This window comes from Salvelinus fontinalis, chromosome 26 (assembly GCF_029448725.1).
Source record: "Salvelinus fontinalis isolate EN_2023a chromosome 26, ASM2944872v1, whole genome shotgun sequence".
In the NCBI taxonomy this organism is placed as follows: Eukaryota; Metazoa; Chordata; class Actinopteri; order Salmoniformes; family Salmonidae; genus Salvelinus; species Salvelinus fontinalis.
Window position 1 is genome coordinate 8,647,152 of NC_074690.1, and position 17,834 is coordinate 8,664,985.

The 17,834-nt window shown below is 43.9% G+C and overlaps 1 protein-coding gene across 1 annotated transcript in view; it reads left to right on the plus strand.

Moving 5' to 3' along the window:
- LOC129824574 (dual specificity calcium/calmodulin-dependent 3',5'-cyclic nucleotide phosphodiesterase 1A-like) overlaps nt 1–16,752 on the plus strand; it is a 152,296-nt gene extending 135,544 nt beyond the window's left edge. Inside the window, exons 14-17 of the mRNA XM_055884265.1 lie at nt 13,422–13,597; nt 13,789–14,088; nt 14,150–14,200; nt 16,718–16,752. Of these exons, the coding sequence (XP_055740240.1) occupies nt 13,422–13,597; nt 13,789–14,088; nt 14,150–14,200; nt 16,718–16,752 (562 nt within the window). The remainder of the gene's footprint in view (nt 1–13,421; nt 13,598–13,788; nt 14,089–14,149; nt 14,201–16,717) is intronic.
- The last annotated feature ends 1,082 nt before the right edge of the window (nt 16,753–17,834 follow it).

Genomic DNA, 17,834 nt, shown 5'->3' on the forward strand with positions numbered 1-17,834 from the left:
TACCCTCTCTGTTATATCCTGTTATACCCTCTCTGTTATATCCTGTTATACCCTCTCTGTTATATCCTCTCTGTTATATCCTGTTATACCCTCTCTGTTATATCCTCTCTGTTATATCCTGTTATACCCTCTCTGTTATACCCTCTCTGTTATATCCTGTTATACCCTCTCTGTTATATCCTGTTATACCCTCTCTGTTATATCCTGTTATACCCTCTCTGTTATATCCTCTCTGTTATATCCTGTTATACCCTCTCTGTTATATCCTCTCTGTTATATCCTGTTATACCCTCTCTGTTATACCCTCTCTGTTATACCCTCTCTGTTATATCCTGTTATACCCTCTCTGTTATATCCTGTTATACCCTCTCTGTTATATCCTGTTATACCCTCTCTGTTATATCCTGTTATACCCTCTCTGTTATATCCTGTTATACCCTCTCTGTTATATCCTGTTATACCCTCTCTGTTATATCCTGTTATACCCTCTCTGTTATATCCTGTTATACCCTCTCTGTTATACCCTCTCTGTTATACCCTCTCTGTTATATCCTGTTATACCCTCTCTGTTATACCCTCTCTGTTATACCCTCTCTGTTATACCCTCTCTGTTATATCCTGTTATACCCTCTCTGTTATATCCTGTTATACCCTCTCTGTTATATCCTGTTATACCCTCTCTGTTATACCCTCTCTGTTATATCCTGTTATACCCTCTCTGTTATATCCTGTTATACCTTCTCTGTTATATCCTGTTATACCCTCTCTGTTATATCCTGTTATACCCTCTCTGTTATATCCTGTTATACCCTCTCTGTTATACCCTCTCTGTTATATCCTGTTATACCCTCTCTGTTATATCCTGTTATACCCTCTCTGTTATATCCTGTTATACCCTCTCTGTTATATCCTGTTATACCCTCTCTGTTATACCCTCTCTGTTATATCCTGTTATACCCTCTCTGTTATACCCTCTCTGTTATATCCTGTTATACCCTCTCTGTTATATCCCTCTCTGTTATATCCTGTTGTACCCTCTCTGTTATATCCTGTTATACCCTCTCTGTTATAACCTGTTATACCCTCTCTGTTATACCCTCTCTGTTATACCCTCTCTGTTATACCCTCTCTGTTATATCCTGTTATACCCTCTCTGTTATATCCTGTTATACCTTCTCTGTTATATCCTGTTATACCCTCTCTGTTATATCCTGTTATACCCTCTCTGTTATATCCTGTTATACCCTCTCTGTTATATCCTGTTATACCCTCTCTGTTATACCCTCTCTGTTATATCCTCTCTGTTATATCCTGTTATACCCTCTCTGTTATATCCTGTTATACCCTCTCTGTTATACCCTCTCTGTTATATCCTGTTATACCCTCTCTGTTATATCCTGTTATACCCTCTCTGTTATATCCTGTTATACCCTCTCTGTTATACCCTCTCTGTTATATCCTGTTATACCCTCTCTGTTATATCCTGTTATACCCTCTCTGTTATATCCTGTTATACCCTCTCTGTTATATCCTGTTATACCCTCTCTGTTATATCCTGTTATACCCTCTCTGTTATATCCTGTTATACCCTCTCTGTTATATCCTGTTATACCCTCTCTGTTATATCCTGTTATACCCTCTCTGTTATATCCTGTTATACCCTCTCTGTTATATCCTGTTATACCCTCTCTGTTATATCCTGTTATACCCTCTCTGTTATATCCTGTTATACCCTCTCTGTTATATCCTGTTATACCCTCTCTGTTATATCCTGTTATACCCTCTCTGTTATATCCTGTTATACCCTCTCTGTTATACCCTCTCTGTTATATCCTGTTATACCCTCTCTGTTATATCCTGTTATACCCTCTCTGTTATATCCTGTTATACCCTCTCTGTTATATCCCTCTCTGTTATATCCTGTTATACCCTCTCTGTTATACCCTCTCTGTTATATCCTGTTATACCCTCTCTGTTATATCCTGTTATACCCTCTCTGTTATATCCTGTTATACCCTCTCTGTTATATCCTGTTATACCCTCTCTGTTATATCCTGTTATACCCTCTCTGTTATATCCTGTTATACCCTCTCTGTTATACCTCTCTGTTATACCCTCTCTGTTATACCCTCTCTGTTATATCCTGTTATACCCTCTCTGTTATATCCTGTTATACCCTCTCTGTTATATCCTGTTATACCCTCTCTGTTATATCCTGTTATACCCTCTCTGTTATATCCTGTTATACCCTCTCTGTTATATCCTGTTATACCCTCTCTGTTATATCCTGTTATACCCTCTCTGTTATACCCTCTCTGTTATATCCTGTTATACCCTCTCTGTTATATCCTGTTATACCCTCTCTGTTATATCCTGTTATACCCTCTCTGTTATACCCTCTCTGTTATATCCTGTTATACCCTCTCTGTTATATCCTGTTATACCCTCTCTGTTATATCCTGTTATACCCTCTCTGTTATATCCTGTTATACCCTCTCTGTTATATCCTGTTATACCCTCTCTGTTATATCCTGTTATACCCTCTCTGTTATATCCTGTTATACCCTCTCTGTTATATCCTCTCTGTTATATCCTGTTATACCCTCTCTGTTATATCCTGTTATACCCTCTCTGTTATATCCTGTTATACCCTCTCTGTTATATCCTGTTATACCCTCTCTGTTATATCCTCTCTGTTATATCCTGTTATACCCTCTCTGTTATATCCTGTTATACCCTCTCTGTTATATCCTGTTATACCCTCTCTGTTATATCCTGTTATACCCTCTCTGTTATATCCTGTTATACCCTCTCTGTTATATCCTGTTATACCCTCTCTGTTATATCCTGTTATACCCTCTCTGTTATATCCTGTTATACCCTCTCTGTTATATCCTGTTATACCCTCTCTGTTATATCCTGTTATACCCTCTCTGTTATATCCTCTCTGTTATATCCTGTTATACCCTCTCTGTTATATCCTGTTATACCCTCTCTGTTATATCCTCTCTGTTATATCCTGTTATACCCTCTCTGTTATATCCTGTTATACCCTCTCTGTTATATCCTGTTATACCCTCTCTGTTATATCCTGTTATACCCTCTCTGTTATATCCTGTTATACCCTCTCTGTTATACCCTCTCTGTTATATCCTGTTATACCCTCTCTGTTATATCCTGTTATACCCTCTCTGTTATATCCTGTTATACCCTCTCTGTTATATCCTGTTATACCCTCTCTGTTATATCCCTCTCTGTTATATCCTGTTATACCCTCTCTGTTATATCCTGTTATACCCTCTCTGTTATACCCTCTCTGTTATACCCTCTCTGTTATATCCTGTTATACCCTCTCTGTTATATCCTGTTATACCCTCTCTGTTATACCCTCTCTGTTATACCCTCTCTGTTATATCCTGTTATACCCTCTCTGTTATATCCTGTTATACCCTCTCTGTTATATCCTGTTATACCCTCTCTGTTATATCCTGTTATACCCTCTCTGTTATATCCTGTTATACCCTCTCTGTTATATCCTGTTATACCCTCTCTGTTATATCCTGTTATACCCTCTCTGTTATATCCTGTTATACCCTCTCTGTTATACCCTCTCTGTTATATCCTGTTATACCCTCTCTGTTATATCCTGTTATACCCTCTCTGTTATATCCTGTTATACCCTCTCTGTTATATCCTGTTATACCCTCTCTGTTATATCCTGTTATACCCTCTCTGTTATATCCTGTTATACCCTCTCTGTTATATCCTGTTATACCCTCTCTGTTATATCCTGTTATACCCTCTCTGTTATACCCTCTCTGTTATATCCTGTTATACCCTCTCTGTTATATCCTGTTATACCCTCTCTGTTATATCCTGTTATACCCTCTCTGTTATACCTCTCTGTTATATCCTGTTATACCCTCTCTGTTATATCCTGTTATACCCTCTCTGTTATATCCTGTTATACCCTCTCTGTTATATCCTGTTATACCCTCTCTGTTATATCCTGTTATACCCTCTCTGTTATATCCTGTTATACCCTCTCTGTTATATCCTGTTATACCCTCTCTGTTATATCCCTCTCTGTTATATCCTGTTATACCCTCTCTGTTATATCCTGTTATATCCTCTCTGTTATATCCTCTCTGTTATACCCTCTCTGTTATACCCTCTCTGTTATACCCTCTCTGTTATATCCTGTTATACCCTCTCTGTTATATCCTGTTATACCCTCTCTGTTATATCCTGTTATACCCTCTCTGTTATATCCTGTTATACCCTCTCTGTTATACCCTCTCTGTTATATCCTGTTATACCCTCTCTGTTATATCCTGTTATACCCTCTCTGTTATATCCTGTTATACCCTCTCTGTTATATCCTCTCTGTTATACCCTCTCTGTTATACCCTCTCTGTTATACCCTCTCTGTCATATCCTGTTATACCCTCTCTGTTATATCCTGTTATACCCTCTCTGTTATATCCTGTTATATCCTCTCTGTTATATCCTCTCTGTTACATCCTGTTATACCCTCTCTGTTATACCCTCTCTGTTATACCCTCTCTGTTATATCCTGTTATACCCTCTCTGTTATATCCTGTTATACCCTCTCTGTTATATCCTGTTATACCCTCTCTGTTATATCCTCTCTGTTATACCCTCTCTGTTATACCCTCTCTGTTATATCCTGTTATACCCTCTCTGTTATACCCTCTCTGTTATATCCTGTTATATCCTCTCTGTTATATCCTCTCTGTTATACCCTCTCTGTTATATCCTGTTATACCCTCTCTGTTATATCCTGTTATACCCTCTCTGTTATATCCTGTTATACCCTCTCTGTTATATCCTGTTATACCCTCTCTGTTATACCCTCTCTGTTATACCCTCTCTGTTATATCCTGTTATACCCTCTCTGTTATATCCTGTTATACCCTCTCTGTTATATCCTGTTATACCCTCTCTGTTATACCCTCTCTGTTATACCCTCTCTGTTATATCCTGTTATACCCTCTCTGTTATACCCTCTCTGTTATACCCTCTCTGTTATATCCTGTTATACCCTCTCTGTTATACCCTCTCTGTTATACCCTCTCTGTTATACCCTGTTATACCCTCTCTGTTATATCCTGTTATACCCTCTCTGTTATACCCTCTCTGTTATACCCTCTCTGTTATATCCTGTTATACCCTCTCTGTTATATCCTGTTATATCCTCTCTGTTATATCCTGTTATATCCTCTCTGTTATATCCTCTCTGTTATACCCTCTCTGTTATATCCTGTTATATCCTCTCTGTTATATCCTGTTATACCCTCTCTGTTATATCCTGTTATACCCTCTCTGTTATATCCTGTTATACCCTCTCTGTTATATCCTGTTATACCCTCTCTGTTATATCCTGTTATATCCTCTCTGTTATATCCTGTTATATCCTCTCTGTTATATCCTCTCTGTTATACCCTCTCTGTTATACCCTCTCTGTTATACCCTCTCTGTTATACCCTGTTATACCCTCTCTGTTATATCCTGTTATACCCTCTCTGTTATACCCTCTCTGTTATACCCTCTCTGTTATATCCTGTTATACCCTCTCTGTTATATCCTGTTATATCCTCTCTGTTATATCCTGTTATATCCTCTCTGTTATATCCTGTTATACCCTCTCTGTTATATCCTGTTATACCCTCTCTGTTATACCCTCTCTGTTATATCCTGTTATACCCTCTCTGTTATATCCTGTTATACCCTCTCTGTTATATCCTGTTATACCCTCTCTGTTATATCCTGTTATACCCTCTCTGTTATATCCTGTTATACCCTATCTGTTATACCCTCTCTGTTATATCCTGTTATACCCTCTCTGTTATATCCTGTTATACCCTCTCTGTTATACCCTCTCTGTTATACCCTCTCTGTTATATCCTGTTATACCCTCTCTGTTATACCCTCTCTGTTATACCCTCTCTGTTATATCCTGTTATATCCTCTCTGTTAAATCCTGTTATACCCTCTCTGTTATATCCTGTTATACCCTCTCTGTTATATCCTCTCTGTTATATCCTGTTATACCCTCTCTGTTATACCCTCTATGTTATACCCTCTCTGTTATATCCTGTTATATCCTCTCTGTTATATCCTATTATATCCTGTTATACCCTCTCTGTTATATCCTGTTATACCCTCTCTGTTATATCCTGTTATACCCTCTCTGTTATACCCTCTCTGTTATACCCTCTCTGTTATATCCTGTTATATCCTCTCTGTTATATCCTGTTATATCCTGTTATACCCTCTCTGTTATATCCTCTTATACCCTCTCTGTTATATCCTGTTATACCCTCTCTGTTATACCCTCTCTGTTATACCCTCTCTGTTATATCCTGTTATATCCTCTCTGTTATATCCTGTTATATCCTCTCTGTTATATCCTCTCTGTTATACCCTCTCTGTTATACCCTCTCTGTTATACCCTCTCTGTTATACCCTGTTATACCCTCTCTGTTATATCCTGTTATACCCTCTCTGTTATACCCTCTCTGTTATACCCTCTCTGTTATATCCTGTTATACCCTCTCTGTTATATCCTGTTATATCCTCTCTGTTATATCCTGTTATATCCTCTCTGTTATATCCTGTTATACCCTCTCTGTTATATCCTGTTATACCCTCTCTGTTATACCCTCTCTGTTATATCCTGTTATACCCTCTCTGTTATATCCTGTTATACCCTCTCTGTTATATCCTGTTATACCCTCTCTGTTATATCCTCTCTGTTATATCCTGTTATACCCTCTCTGTTATACCCTCTCTGTTATACCCTCTCTGTTATATCCTGTTATACCCTCTCTGTTATATCCTGTTATACCCTCTCTGTTATACCCTCTCTGTTATACCCTCTCTGTTATATCCTGTTATACCCTCTCTGTTATACCCTCTCTGTTATACCCTCTCTGTTATATCCTGTTATATCCTCTCTGTTATATCCTGTTATACCCTCTCTGTTATATCCTGTTATACCCTCTCTGTTATATCCTCTCTGTTATATCCTGTTATACCCTCTCTGTTATACCCTCTCTGTTATACCCTCTCTGTTATATCCTGTTATATCCTCTCTGTTATATCCTGTTATATCCTGTTATACCCTCTCTGTTATATCCTGTTATACCCTCTCTGTTATATCCTGTTATACCCTCTCTGTTATACCCTCTCTGTTATACCCTCTCTGTTATATCCTGTTATATCCTCTCTGTTATATCCTGTTATATCCTGTTATACCCTCTCTGTTATATCCTGTTATACCCTCTCTGTTATATCCTGTTATACCCTCTCTGTTATACCCTCTCTGTTATACCCTCTCTGTTATATCCTGTTATATCCTCTCTGTTATATCCTGTTATATCCTGTTATACCCTCTCTGTTATATCCTGTTATACCCTCTCTGTTATATCCTCTCTGTTATATCCTGTTATACCCTCTCTGTTATATCCTGTTATACCCTCTCTTTTATATCCTCTCTGTTATATCCTGTTATATCCTGTTATACCCTCTCTGTTATATCCTGTTATACCCTCTCTGTTATACCCTCTCTGTTATATCCTGTTATACCCTCTCTGTTATACCCTCTCTGTTATATCCTGTTATACCCTCTCTGTTATATCCTGTTATACCCTCTCTGTTATATCCTGTTATACCCTCTCTGTTATATCCTGTTATACCCTCTCTGTTATAACCTGTTATACCCTCTCTGTTATATCCTGTTATACCCTCTCTGTTATACCCTCTCTGTTATACCCTCTCTGTTATATCCTGTTATACCCTCTCTGTTATATCCTCTCTGTTATACCCTCTCTGTTATATCCTGTTATACCCTCTCTGTTATATCCTGTTATACCCTCTCTGTTATATCCTGTTATACCCTCTCTGTTATATCCTGTTATACCCTCTCTGTTATAACCTGTTATACCCTCTCTGTTATATCCTGTTATACCCTCTCTGTTATACCCTCTCTGTTATACCCTCTCTGTTATATCCTGTTATACCCTCTCTGTTATACCCTCTCTGTTATACCCTCTCTGTTATACCCTCTCTGTTATATCCTCTCTGTTATATCCTGTTATATCCTCTCTGTTATATCCTCTCTGTTATACCCTCTCTGTTATACCCTCTCTGTTATATCCTGTTATACCCTCTCTGTTATATCCTCTCTGTTATATCCTGTTATACCCTCTCTGTTATATCCTGTTATACCCTCTCTGTTATATCCTGTTATACCCTCTCTGTTATATCCTGTTATACCCTCTCTGTTATATCCTGTTATACCCTCTCTGTTATATCCTGTTATACCCTCTCTGTTATATCCTGTTATACCCTCTCTGTTATATCCTGTTATACCCTCTCTGTTATATCCTGTTATACCCTCTCTGTTATATCCTGTTATACCCTCTCTGTTATATCCTGTTATATCCTGTTATATCCTGTTATACCCTCTCTGTTATATCCTCTCTGTTATATCCTCTCTGTTATATCCTCTCTGTTACATCCTGTTATACCCTCTCTGTTATATCCTCTCTGTTATATCCTGTTATATCCTCTCTGTTATATCCTCTCTGTTATATCCTCTCTGTTATATCCTGTTATACCCTCTCTGTTATATCCTGTTATACCCTCTCTGTTATATCCTGTTATACCCTCTCTGTTATATCCTGTTATATCCTGTTATATCCTGTTGTACCCTCTCTGTTATATCCTCTCTGTTATATCCTCTCTGTTATATCCTCTCTGTTATATCCTGTTATATCCTCTCTGTTATACCCTCTCTGTTATATCCTGTTATACCCTCTCTGGTATATCCTGTTATACCCTCTCTGTTATATCCTGTTATACCCTCTCTGTTATATCCTGTTATACCCTCTCTGTTATATCCTGTTATACCCTCTCTGTTATATCCTGTTATATCCTGTTATATCCTGTTATACCCTCTCTGTTATATCCTCTCTGTTATATCCTCTCTGTTATATCCTCTCTGTTATATCCTGTTATATCCTCTCTGTTATATCCTGTTATATCCTGTTATATCCTCTCTGTTATATCCTGTTATATCCTCTCTGTTATATCCTCTCTGTTATATCCTCTCTGTTATTGTCACACCCTGGCCTTAGTATTATTGGTTTTCTTTATTATTGTAGTTAGGTCAGGGTGTGACATGGGTAATGTTTATGTTTTGTTGTTTTGGGTGTTTATTTGATAAAGGGGTTAATGGTTGTAGTGTATGGTTTTGTGTTGAGTGTAGATGTCTAGTATTGTCTATGGTGGTTAGTATTCTAGGAGAGTCTATGGTTACCCGAATGAGTTCCCAATTAGAGACAGCTGATTTCGGTTGTCTCTGATTGGGAGCCTTATTTAGGGTAGCCATAGGCTCTCATTGGTTGTGGGTAATTGTCTATGTCAGAACGTTTGTAGCCTGTCTGTCTATGTGCACAACGTTTGTAGCTTCACGGTCGTTTTGTTGTTTTCTTGTTTTGTTAAAGTGTTTTTGTGTCTTGTTCATCTTCGTGGTATAATAAAAGAAGATGGCTTATTTTCCAAAAGCTGCATTTTGGTCCGTTAATCCGCCACACGATCGTGACAGAATTACCCACCATCGGACCAAGCAGCGGAAAACAAGGCGGCAACAGGACCTACCACCAAAGGATTTCTGGAGTTGGGAGGAAATTCTAGATGGGAGAGGACCCTGGTCACAGCCAGGGGAATATCACTGCCCCAAGGCAGGGATAGAGGCAGCAAGGCGACACGGGAGGAAGCCCAAGAGACAGCACAAACAAATTTTTGGAGGGGGGCACTTGGAGCAGTCGGCGAAGTTGAGGGGTGAGTCTGAGTGTGTCGAGGAATTATTGGACAGATTGGAGGAGAGTGAACGAAGGGGAGATTATGAGACATTCGAAGAGTTGTTAACGAAATTGGAGGAGAGTGAAGAGAGAGAGCTGTTGGTTTGGCAGAGTATGCAATGCATTCTTCCTGAGGAGCGTATTAGCTGTCCGATGCCACCTGTGTCAGTTCCTCGTACTCAGCCTGAAACTCGTGTTAAAGTTCCGGAAGATTTGATGCCGGCTATACACACCAGGTCTCCAGTACACCTTCACAACCCGGTGTGTCCTGTTTCTACTTTGTGCACTCATCTTGAGATGCATGTCCCCAGCCCTGTACCACTAGTTCCGGCACCAAGCACTAGGTCTAAGGTGCGTCTCCAGAGCCCTTTACGCACTGTTCCTGCTCCCCGCACTAGCTTTGAGGTGCGTGTTTCCAGCCCATTACCACCAGTGCCTACACCACGCATCAAGCTTCCTGGGTGTCTCCAGAGCCCTGTTGTTCCTCCACGTACTAGCCCTGTGGTGCGTGTCTCCAGCACATTACCACCAGTGCCTACACCACGCACCAAGCCCTCTGTGTGTTTCCAGAGTCCTGTACGCACTGTTCCTTCTCCCCGTACTCGCCCTGATGTGCGGGTCCTCAGGCCGGTACCACCAGTACCGGTACCACGCACAAGGCCTATAGTACGCCTTGAGAGTCCAGTGTGCCCTGTTGCTGCTCCCCGCATTAGCCCTGAGATGCATGTCCCCAGTCCGGTACCACCAGTTCCGGCCCCACGCACTAGGCCTAATGTGCATCCCCAGGGTCTAGTATGCCCTGTTCCTGCTCCCCGCACTAGCCCTGAGATGCGTGTCCCCAGCCCGGTACCACCAGTTCCGGCACCACGCACTAGGCCTAATGTGCGCTCCCAGGGTTCAGTATGCCCTGTTCCTGCTCCCCGCACTAGCCCTGAGATGCGTGTCCCCAGCCCGGTGCCACCAGTCCCGGCACCACGCACCAGGCCTACAGTGCGCCTCAGCCGGCAGGAGTCTGCCGTCTGCACAGCGTTGACTGAACTGCTCGTCTCCCCAGCGCCATCTGAGCCATCCGTCTCCCCAGCGCCATCTGAGCCATCCGTCTCCCCAGCGCCATCTGAGCCATCCGTCTGCAATGAGCCTGCAAAGCCGCCCGTCTGCCATGAGCCTGCAAAGCCGCCCGTCTGCCATGAGCCCACTGAGCCGTCCGCCAGACAGGAGCCGCTAGAGCCGCCAGCCAGACAGGAGCCGCTAGAGCCGTCCGTCAGACAGGATTTGCCAGAGCCGCCAACCAGACAGGGTCTGCCAGAGCCGCCAACCAGACAGGATCTGCCAGAGCCGCCAACCAGACAGGAGCAGCCAGATCAGTCAGCCAGCCATGAGCAGCCAGATCCGTCAGCTAGCCATGAGCAGCCAGATCCGTCAGCTAGCCATGAGCAGCCAGTTCCGTCAGCTAGCCATGAGCAGCCAGATCCGTCAGCTAGCCATGAGCAGCCAGATCCGTCAGCTAGCCATGAGCAGCCAGATCCGTCAGCTAGCCATGAGCAGCCAGATCCGTCAGCTAGCCATGAGCAGCCAGATCCGTCAGCCAGCCATGAGCAGCCAGATCCGTCAGCCAGCCATGAGCAGCCAGATCCGTCAGCCAGCCATGAGCAGCCAGATCAGTTAGCCAGCCATGGGCTGTCCCTCAGTCCGGAGCTGCAGTCCCTCAGTCCGGAGCTGCAGTCCCTCAGTCCGGAGCTGCCATTCCTCAGTCCGGAGCTGCCCCTTACCCTGGAGCTGCCCCTTCCCCTGGTGCTGCCCCTTACCCTGGTGCTGCCCCTTACCCTGGTGCTGCCCCTTACCCTGGTACTGTCCCTGACCCTAGTACGGCTCCTGACCCTGGTACTGCCCCTGATCCTGGTACTGCCTCTTACCCTGGTACTGCCCCTTAGTCTGGAACTGCCCCTGAATGCAATGGGGTTCATGTGGAGGGGGGTCGTTTGGAGAAAGCATAGGAGGTGGTTAGGTACTGTGGTGACGAGGGGACCGCGACCAGAGCCGGAGCCGCCACCGTGGAGGGAAGCCCACCCAGACCCTCCCCTAGACTGTGTATGGTGCGCCCGGAGTTCGCGCCTCAAGGGGGGGGTTATGTCACACCCTGGCCTTAGTATTATTGGTTTTCTTTATTATTGTAGTTAGGTCAGGGTGTGACATGGGTAATGTTTATGTTTTGTTGTTTTGGGTGTTTATTTGATAAAGGGGTTAATGGTTGTAGTGTATGGTTTTGTGTTGAGTGTAGATGTCTAGTATTGTCTATGGTGGTTAGTATTCTAGGAGAGTCTATGGTTACCCGAATGAGTTCCCAATTAGAGACAGCTGATTTCGGTTGTCTCTGATTGGGAGCCTTATTTAGGGTAGCCATAGGCTCTCATTGGTTGTGGGTAATTGTCTATGTCAGAACGTTTGTAGCCTGTCTGTCTATGTGCACAACGTTTGTAGCTTCACGGTCGTTTTGTTGTTTTCTTGTTTTGTTAAAGTGTTTTTGTGTCTTGTTCATCTTCGTGGTATAATAAAAGAAGATGGCTTATTTTCCAAAAGCTGCATTTTGGTCCGTTAATCCGCCACACGATCGTGACAGTTATATCCTGTTATACCCTCTCTGTTATACCCTCTCTGTTATATCCTGTTATATCCTCTCTGTTATATCCTGTTATACCCTCTCTGTTATATCCTGTTATACCCTCTCTGTTATATCCTGTTATATCCTCTCTGTTATATCCTGTTATACCCTCTCTGTTATATCCTGTTATACCCTCTCTGTTATATCCTGTTATACCCTTTGTGTGCCTCCACTCAACTGCCTCCGCTTTAATTAACGGGGAGGGGAGTTGGCAACTTCACAGTCTTCACTATCAACCCTGTAGATACTATCTCTCCTCTAGTGCTAACAGTCTTTACCCTGTCAACCCTGTAGATACTATCTCTCCTCTAGTATTAACAGTCTTTACCCTGTCAACCCTGTAGATACTATCTCTCCTCTAGTATTAACAGTCTTTACCCTGTCAACCCTGTAGATACTATCTCTCCTCTAGTACTAACAGTCTTTTCCCTGTCAACCCTGTAGATACTATCTCTCCTCTAGTATTAACAGTCTTCTCCCTGTCAACCCTGTAGATACTATCTCTCCTCTAGTATTAACAGTCTTTACCCTGTCAACCCTGTAGATACTATCTCTCCTCTAGTATTAACAGTCTTCTCCCTGTCAACCCTGTAGATACTATCTCTCCTCTAGTGGTAACAGTCTCAGTTAACTAACAGTCTTCTCCCTGTCAACCCTGTAGATACTATCTCTCCTCTAGTGCTCCAGTCTCAGTTAACTAACAGTCTTCTCCTTGTCAACCCTGTAGATACTATCTCTCCTCTAGTATTAACAGTCTTCTCCCTGTCAACCCTGTAGATACTATCTCTCCTCTAGTGCTCCAGTCTCAGTTAACTAACAGTCTTCACTCTGTCAACCCTGTAGATACCTTTTTCCTCCTCTCCTCTCTCCAGTCTAAACAGTATTAGCTGTGAAGATGCTAAGCGTGGTAGTGTAAGGAGTACCGGGTCAGAGGGCAGTGCTGCTGGACATTTGTCTCTACTGGCTGTGGACCTGAAGAACTTCAAGGCTCTGTGGAATGAAGAGGTTTATCAGAACAGAGAGAGATGGAAGACACAGGCCACTAAAGGTGTCTTGTCTGTAGTTTTATCGATCGATCGACCAATCAACCAACCAACCAATATCCCTTGACACTTTTGTGTGTGTGTGTGTGTGTGTGTGTGTGTGTGTGTGTGTGTGTGTGTGTGTGTGTGTGTGTGTGTGTGTGTGTGTGTGTGTGTGTGTGTGTGTGTGTGTGTGTGTGTGTGTGTGTTCCTCCAGAGACACAGGAGAAGGCCAGAAGGGAGGCTGAGGAGGAGAGAGTGCTGCTGGAAGACACTATGGAACCCCAGGAGGGAGAAATTGAAACAGAGCTGGGAGATAGAGAGTCACAGGAGGAAGAGGGAGAGGAAGAAAAGGTGGAGGGAGAAGAGGAGAGTGAAGTGCCAGAGGAGCTCAACTTACGTCAGGACAGACGCACAGAGAAGACCGGAGAGAGAGATGGAGTGAGGACAGGAGAGAGGGATGGAGTGAGGACACAGACTGGAAGTGCAGCAGACACCAGCCCACCATTACAGAATGGTAGGTGTCATTATACTGTATATTAAACAGGTTTTTCAGGAAACATTTTCTCTTATGTCAGAGGGGGCGGAGTCTCCACAGAGTGACCAGAACAAGACCAAAACACCTGAAGGTAAGAGACACCAACCTCTGCTGACTGGTAACATGGAGGTAAGAGACACAGACCTCTGCTGACTGGTAACATGGAGGTAAGAGACCAACCTCTGCTGACAGGTAACATGGAGGTAAGAGACACCAACCTCTGCTGACAGGTAACATGAAGGTAAGAGACTCCAACCTCTCCTGACAGGTAACATGGAGGTAAGAGACACCAACCTCTGCTGACAGGTAACATGAGGGTAAGAGACACCAACCTCTGCTGACAGGTAACATGAAGGTAAGAGACACCAACCTCTGCTGACAGGTAACATGGAGGTAAGAGACCAACCTCTGCTGACAGGTAACATGGAGGTAAGAGACACCGACCTCTGCTGACAGGTAACATGAAGGTAAGAGACACAGACCTCTGCTGACAGGTAACATGGAGGTAAGAGACACAGACCTCTGCTGACAGGTAACATGGAGGTAAGAGACACAAACCTCTGCTGACAGGTAACATGAAGGTAAGACACCAACCTCTGCTGACAGGTAACATGAAGGTAAGAGACACCAACCTCTGCTGACAGGTAACATGAAGGTAAGAGACTCCAACCTCTGCTGACAGGTAACATGAAGGTAAGAGACTCCAACCTCTGCTGACAGGTAACATGAAGGTAAGAGACACCAACCTCTGCTGACAGGTAACATGAAGGTAAGAGACGCCAACCTCTGCTGACAGGTAACATGGAGGTAAGAGACACCAACCTCTGCTGACAGGTAACATGGAGGTAAGAGACACAGACCTCTGCTGACAGGTAACATGGAGGTAAGAGACCAACCTCTGCTGACAGGTAACATGGAGGTAAGAGACACCAACCTCTGCTGACAGGTAACATGGAGGTAAGAGACACCAACCTCTGCTGACAGGTAACATGGAGGTAAGAGACTCAGACCTCTGCTGACAGGTAACATGAAGGTAAGAGACACCAACCTTTGCTGACAGGTAACATGGAGGTAAGAGACTCCAACCTCTGCTGACAGGTAACATGGAGGTAAGAGACCAACCTCTGCTGACAGGTAACATGGAGGTAAGAGACCAACCTCTGCTGACAGGTAACATGAAGGTAAGAGACACCGACCTCTGCTGACAGGTAACATGGAGGTAAGAGACACCGACCTCTGCTGACAGGTAACATGGAGGTAAGAGACACCAACCTCTGCTGACAGGTAACATGGAGGTAAGAGACTCCAACCTCTGCTGACAGGTAACATGGAGGTAAGAGACACAGACCTCTGCTGACAGGTAACATGGAGGTAAGAGACACAGACCTCTGCTGAGAGGTAACATGAAGGTAAGAGACTCCAACCTCTGCTGACAGGTAACATGGAGGTAAGAGACACAGACCTCTGCTGACAGGTAACATGGAGGTAAGAGACTCCAACCTCTGCTGACAGGTAACATGAAGGTAAGAGACGAACCTCTGCTGACAGGTAACATGAAGGTAAGAGAGACACAGACCTCTGCTGACAGGTAACATGAAGGTAAGAGACACCAACCTCTGCTGACAGGTAACATGAAGGTAAGAGACTCCAACCTCTGCTGACAGGTAACATGGAGGTAAGAGAGACACAGACCTCTGCTGACAGGTAACATGAAGGTAAGAGACTCCAACCTCTGCTGACAGGTAACATGTAGGTAAGAGACTCCAAACTCTGCTGACAGGTAACATGAAGGTAAGAGAGACACAGACCTCTGCTGACAGGTAACATGAAGGTAAGAGACACCGACCTCTGCTGACAGGTAACATGAAGGTAAGAGACACCGACCTCTGCTGACAGGTAACATGGAGGTAAGAGACTCCAACCTCTGCTGACAGGTAACATGGAGGTAAGAGACACCAACCTCTGCTGACAGGTAACATGAAGGTAAGAGACCAACCTCTGCTGACAGGTAACATGGAGGTAAGAGACACCGACCTCTGCTGACAGGTAACATGAAGGTAAGAGACACCGACCTCTGCTGACAGGTAACATGAAGGTAAGAGACCAACCTCTGCTGACAGGTAACATGGAGGTAAGAGACACCGACCTCTGCTGACAGGTAACATGAAGGTAAGAGACACCGACCTCTGCTGACAGGTAACATGAAGGTAAGAGACACCAACCTCTACTGACAGGTAACATGAAGGTAAGACACCAACCTCTGCTGACAGGTAACATGGAGGTAAGAGACACCAACCTCTGCTGACAGGTAACATGGAGGTAAGAGACACCAACCTCTGCTGACAGGTAACATGAAGGTAAGAGACACCAACCTCTGCTGACAGGTAACATGGAGGTAAGAGACCAACCTCTGCTGACATGTAACATGGAGGTAAGAGACCAACCTCTGCTGACAGGTAACATGGAGGTAAGAGACACCAACCTCTGCTGACAGGTAACATGAAGGTAAGAGACACCAACCTCTGCTGACAGGTAACATGGAGGTAAGAGACACCAACCTCTGCTGACAGGTAACATGAAGGTAAGAGACTCCAACCTCTGCTGACAGGTAACATCGAGGTAAGATACTCCGACCTCTGCTGACAGGTAACATGGAGGTAAGAGACTCCAACCTCTGCTGACAGGTAACATGAAGGTAAGAGACTCCAACCTCTGCTGACAGGTAACATGAAGGTAAGAGACACCGACCTCTGCTGATAGGTAACATGGAGGTAAGAGACTCCAACCTCTGCTGACAGGTAACATGGAGGTAAGAGACACCAACCTCTGCTGACAGGTAACATGAAGGTAAGAGACACCGACCTCTGCTGAAAGGTAACATGAAGGTAAGAGACCAACCTCTGCTGACAGGTAACATGAAGGTAAGAGACACCAACCTCTGCTGACAGGTAACAAGGACGTAAGAGACCAACCTCTGCTGACAGGTAACATGAAGGTAAGAGACCAACCTCTGCTGACAGGTAACATGGAGGTAAGAGACACCAACCTCTGCTGACTGGTAACATGGAGGTAAGAGACACCAACCTCTGCTGACAGGTAACATGAAGGTAAGAGAGACACAGACCTCTGCTGACAGGTAACATGAAGGTAAGAGACACCGACCTCTGCTGACAGGTAACATGGAGGTAAGAGACTCCAACCTCTGCTGACAGGTAACATGGAGGTAAGAGACCAACCTCTGCTGACAGGTAACATGAAGGTAAGAGACACAGACCTCTGCTGACAGGTAACATGGAGGTTAGAGACTCCAACCTCTGCTGACAGGTAACATGAAGGTAAGAGACACCAACCTCTGCTGACAGGTAACATGGAGGTAAGAGACACAGACCTCTGCTGACAGGTAACATGGAGGTAAGATACTCCGACCTCTGCTGACAGGTAACATGGAGGTAAGATACTCCGACCTCTGCTGACAGGTAACATGGAGGTAAGAGACTCCAACCTCTGCTGACAGGTAACATGGAGGTAAGAGACTCCAACCTCTGCTGACAGGTAACATGAATGTAAGAGACACCAACCTCTGCTGACAGGTAACATGGAGGTAAGAGACACCGACCTCTGCTGACAGGTAACATGGAGGTAAGAGACACAGACCTCTGCTGACAGGTAACATGAAGGTAAGAGACTCCAACCTCTGCTGACAGGTAACATGAAGGTAAGAGACA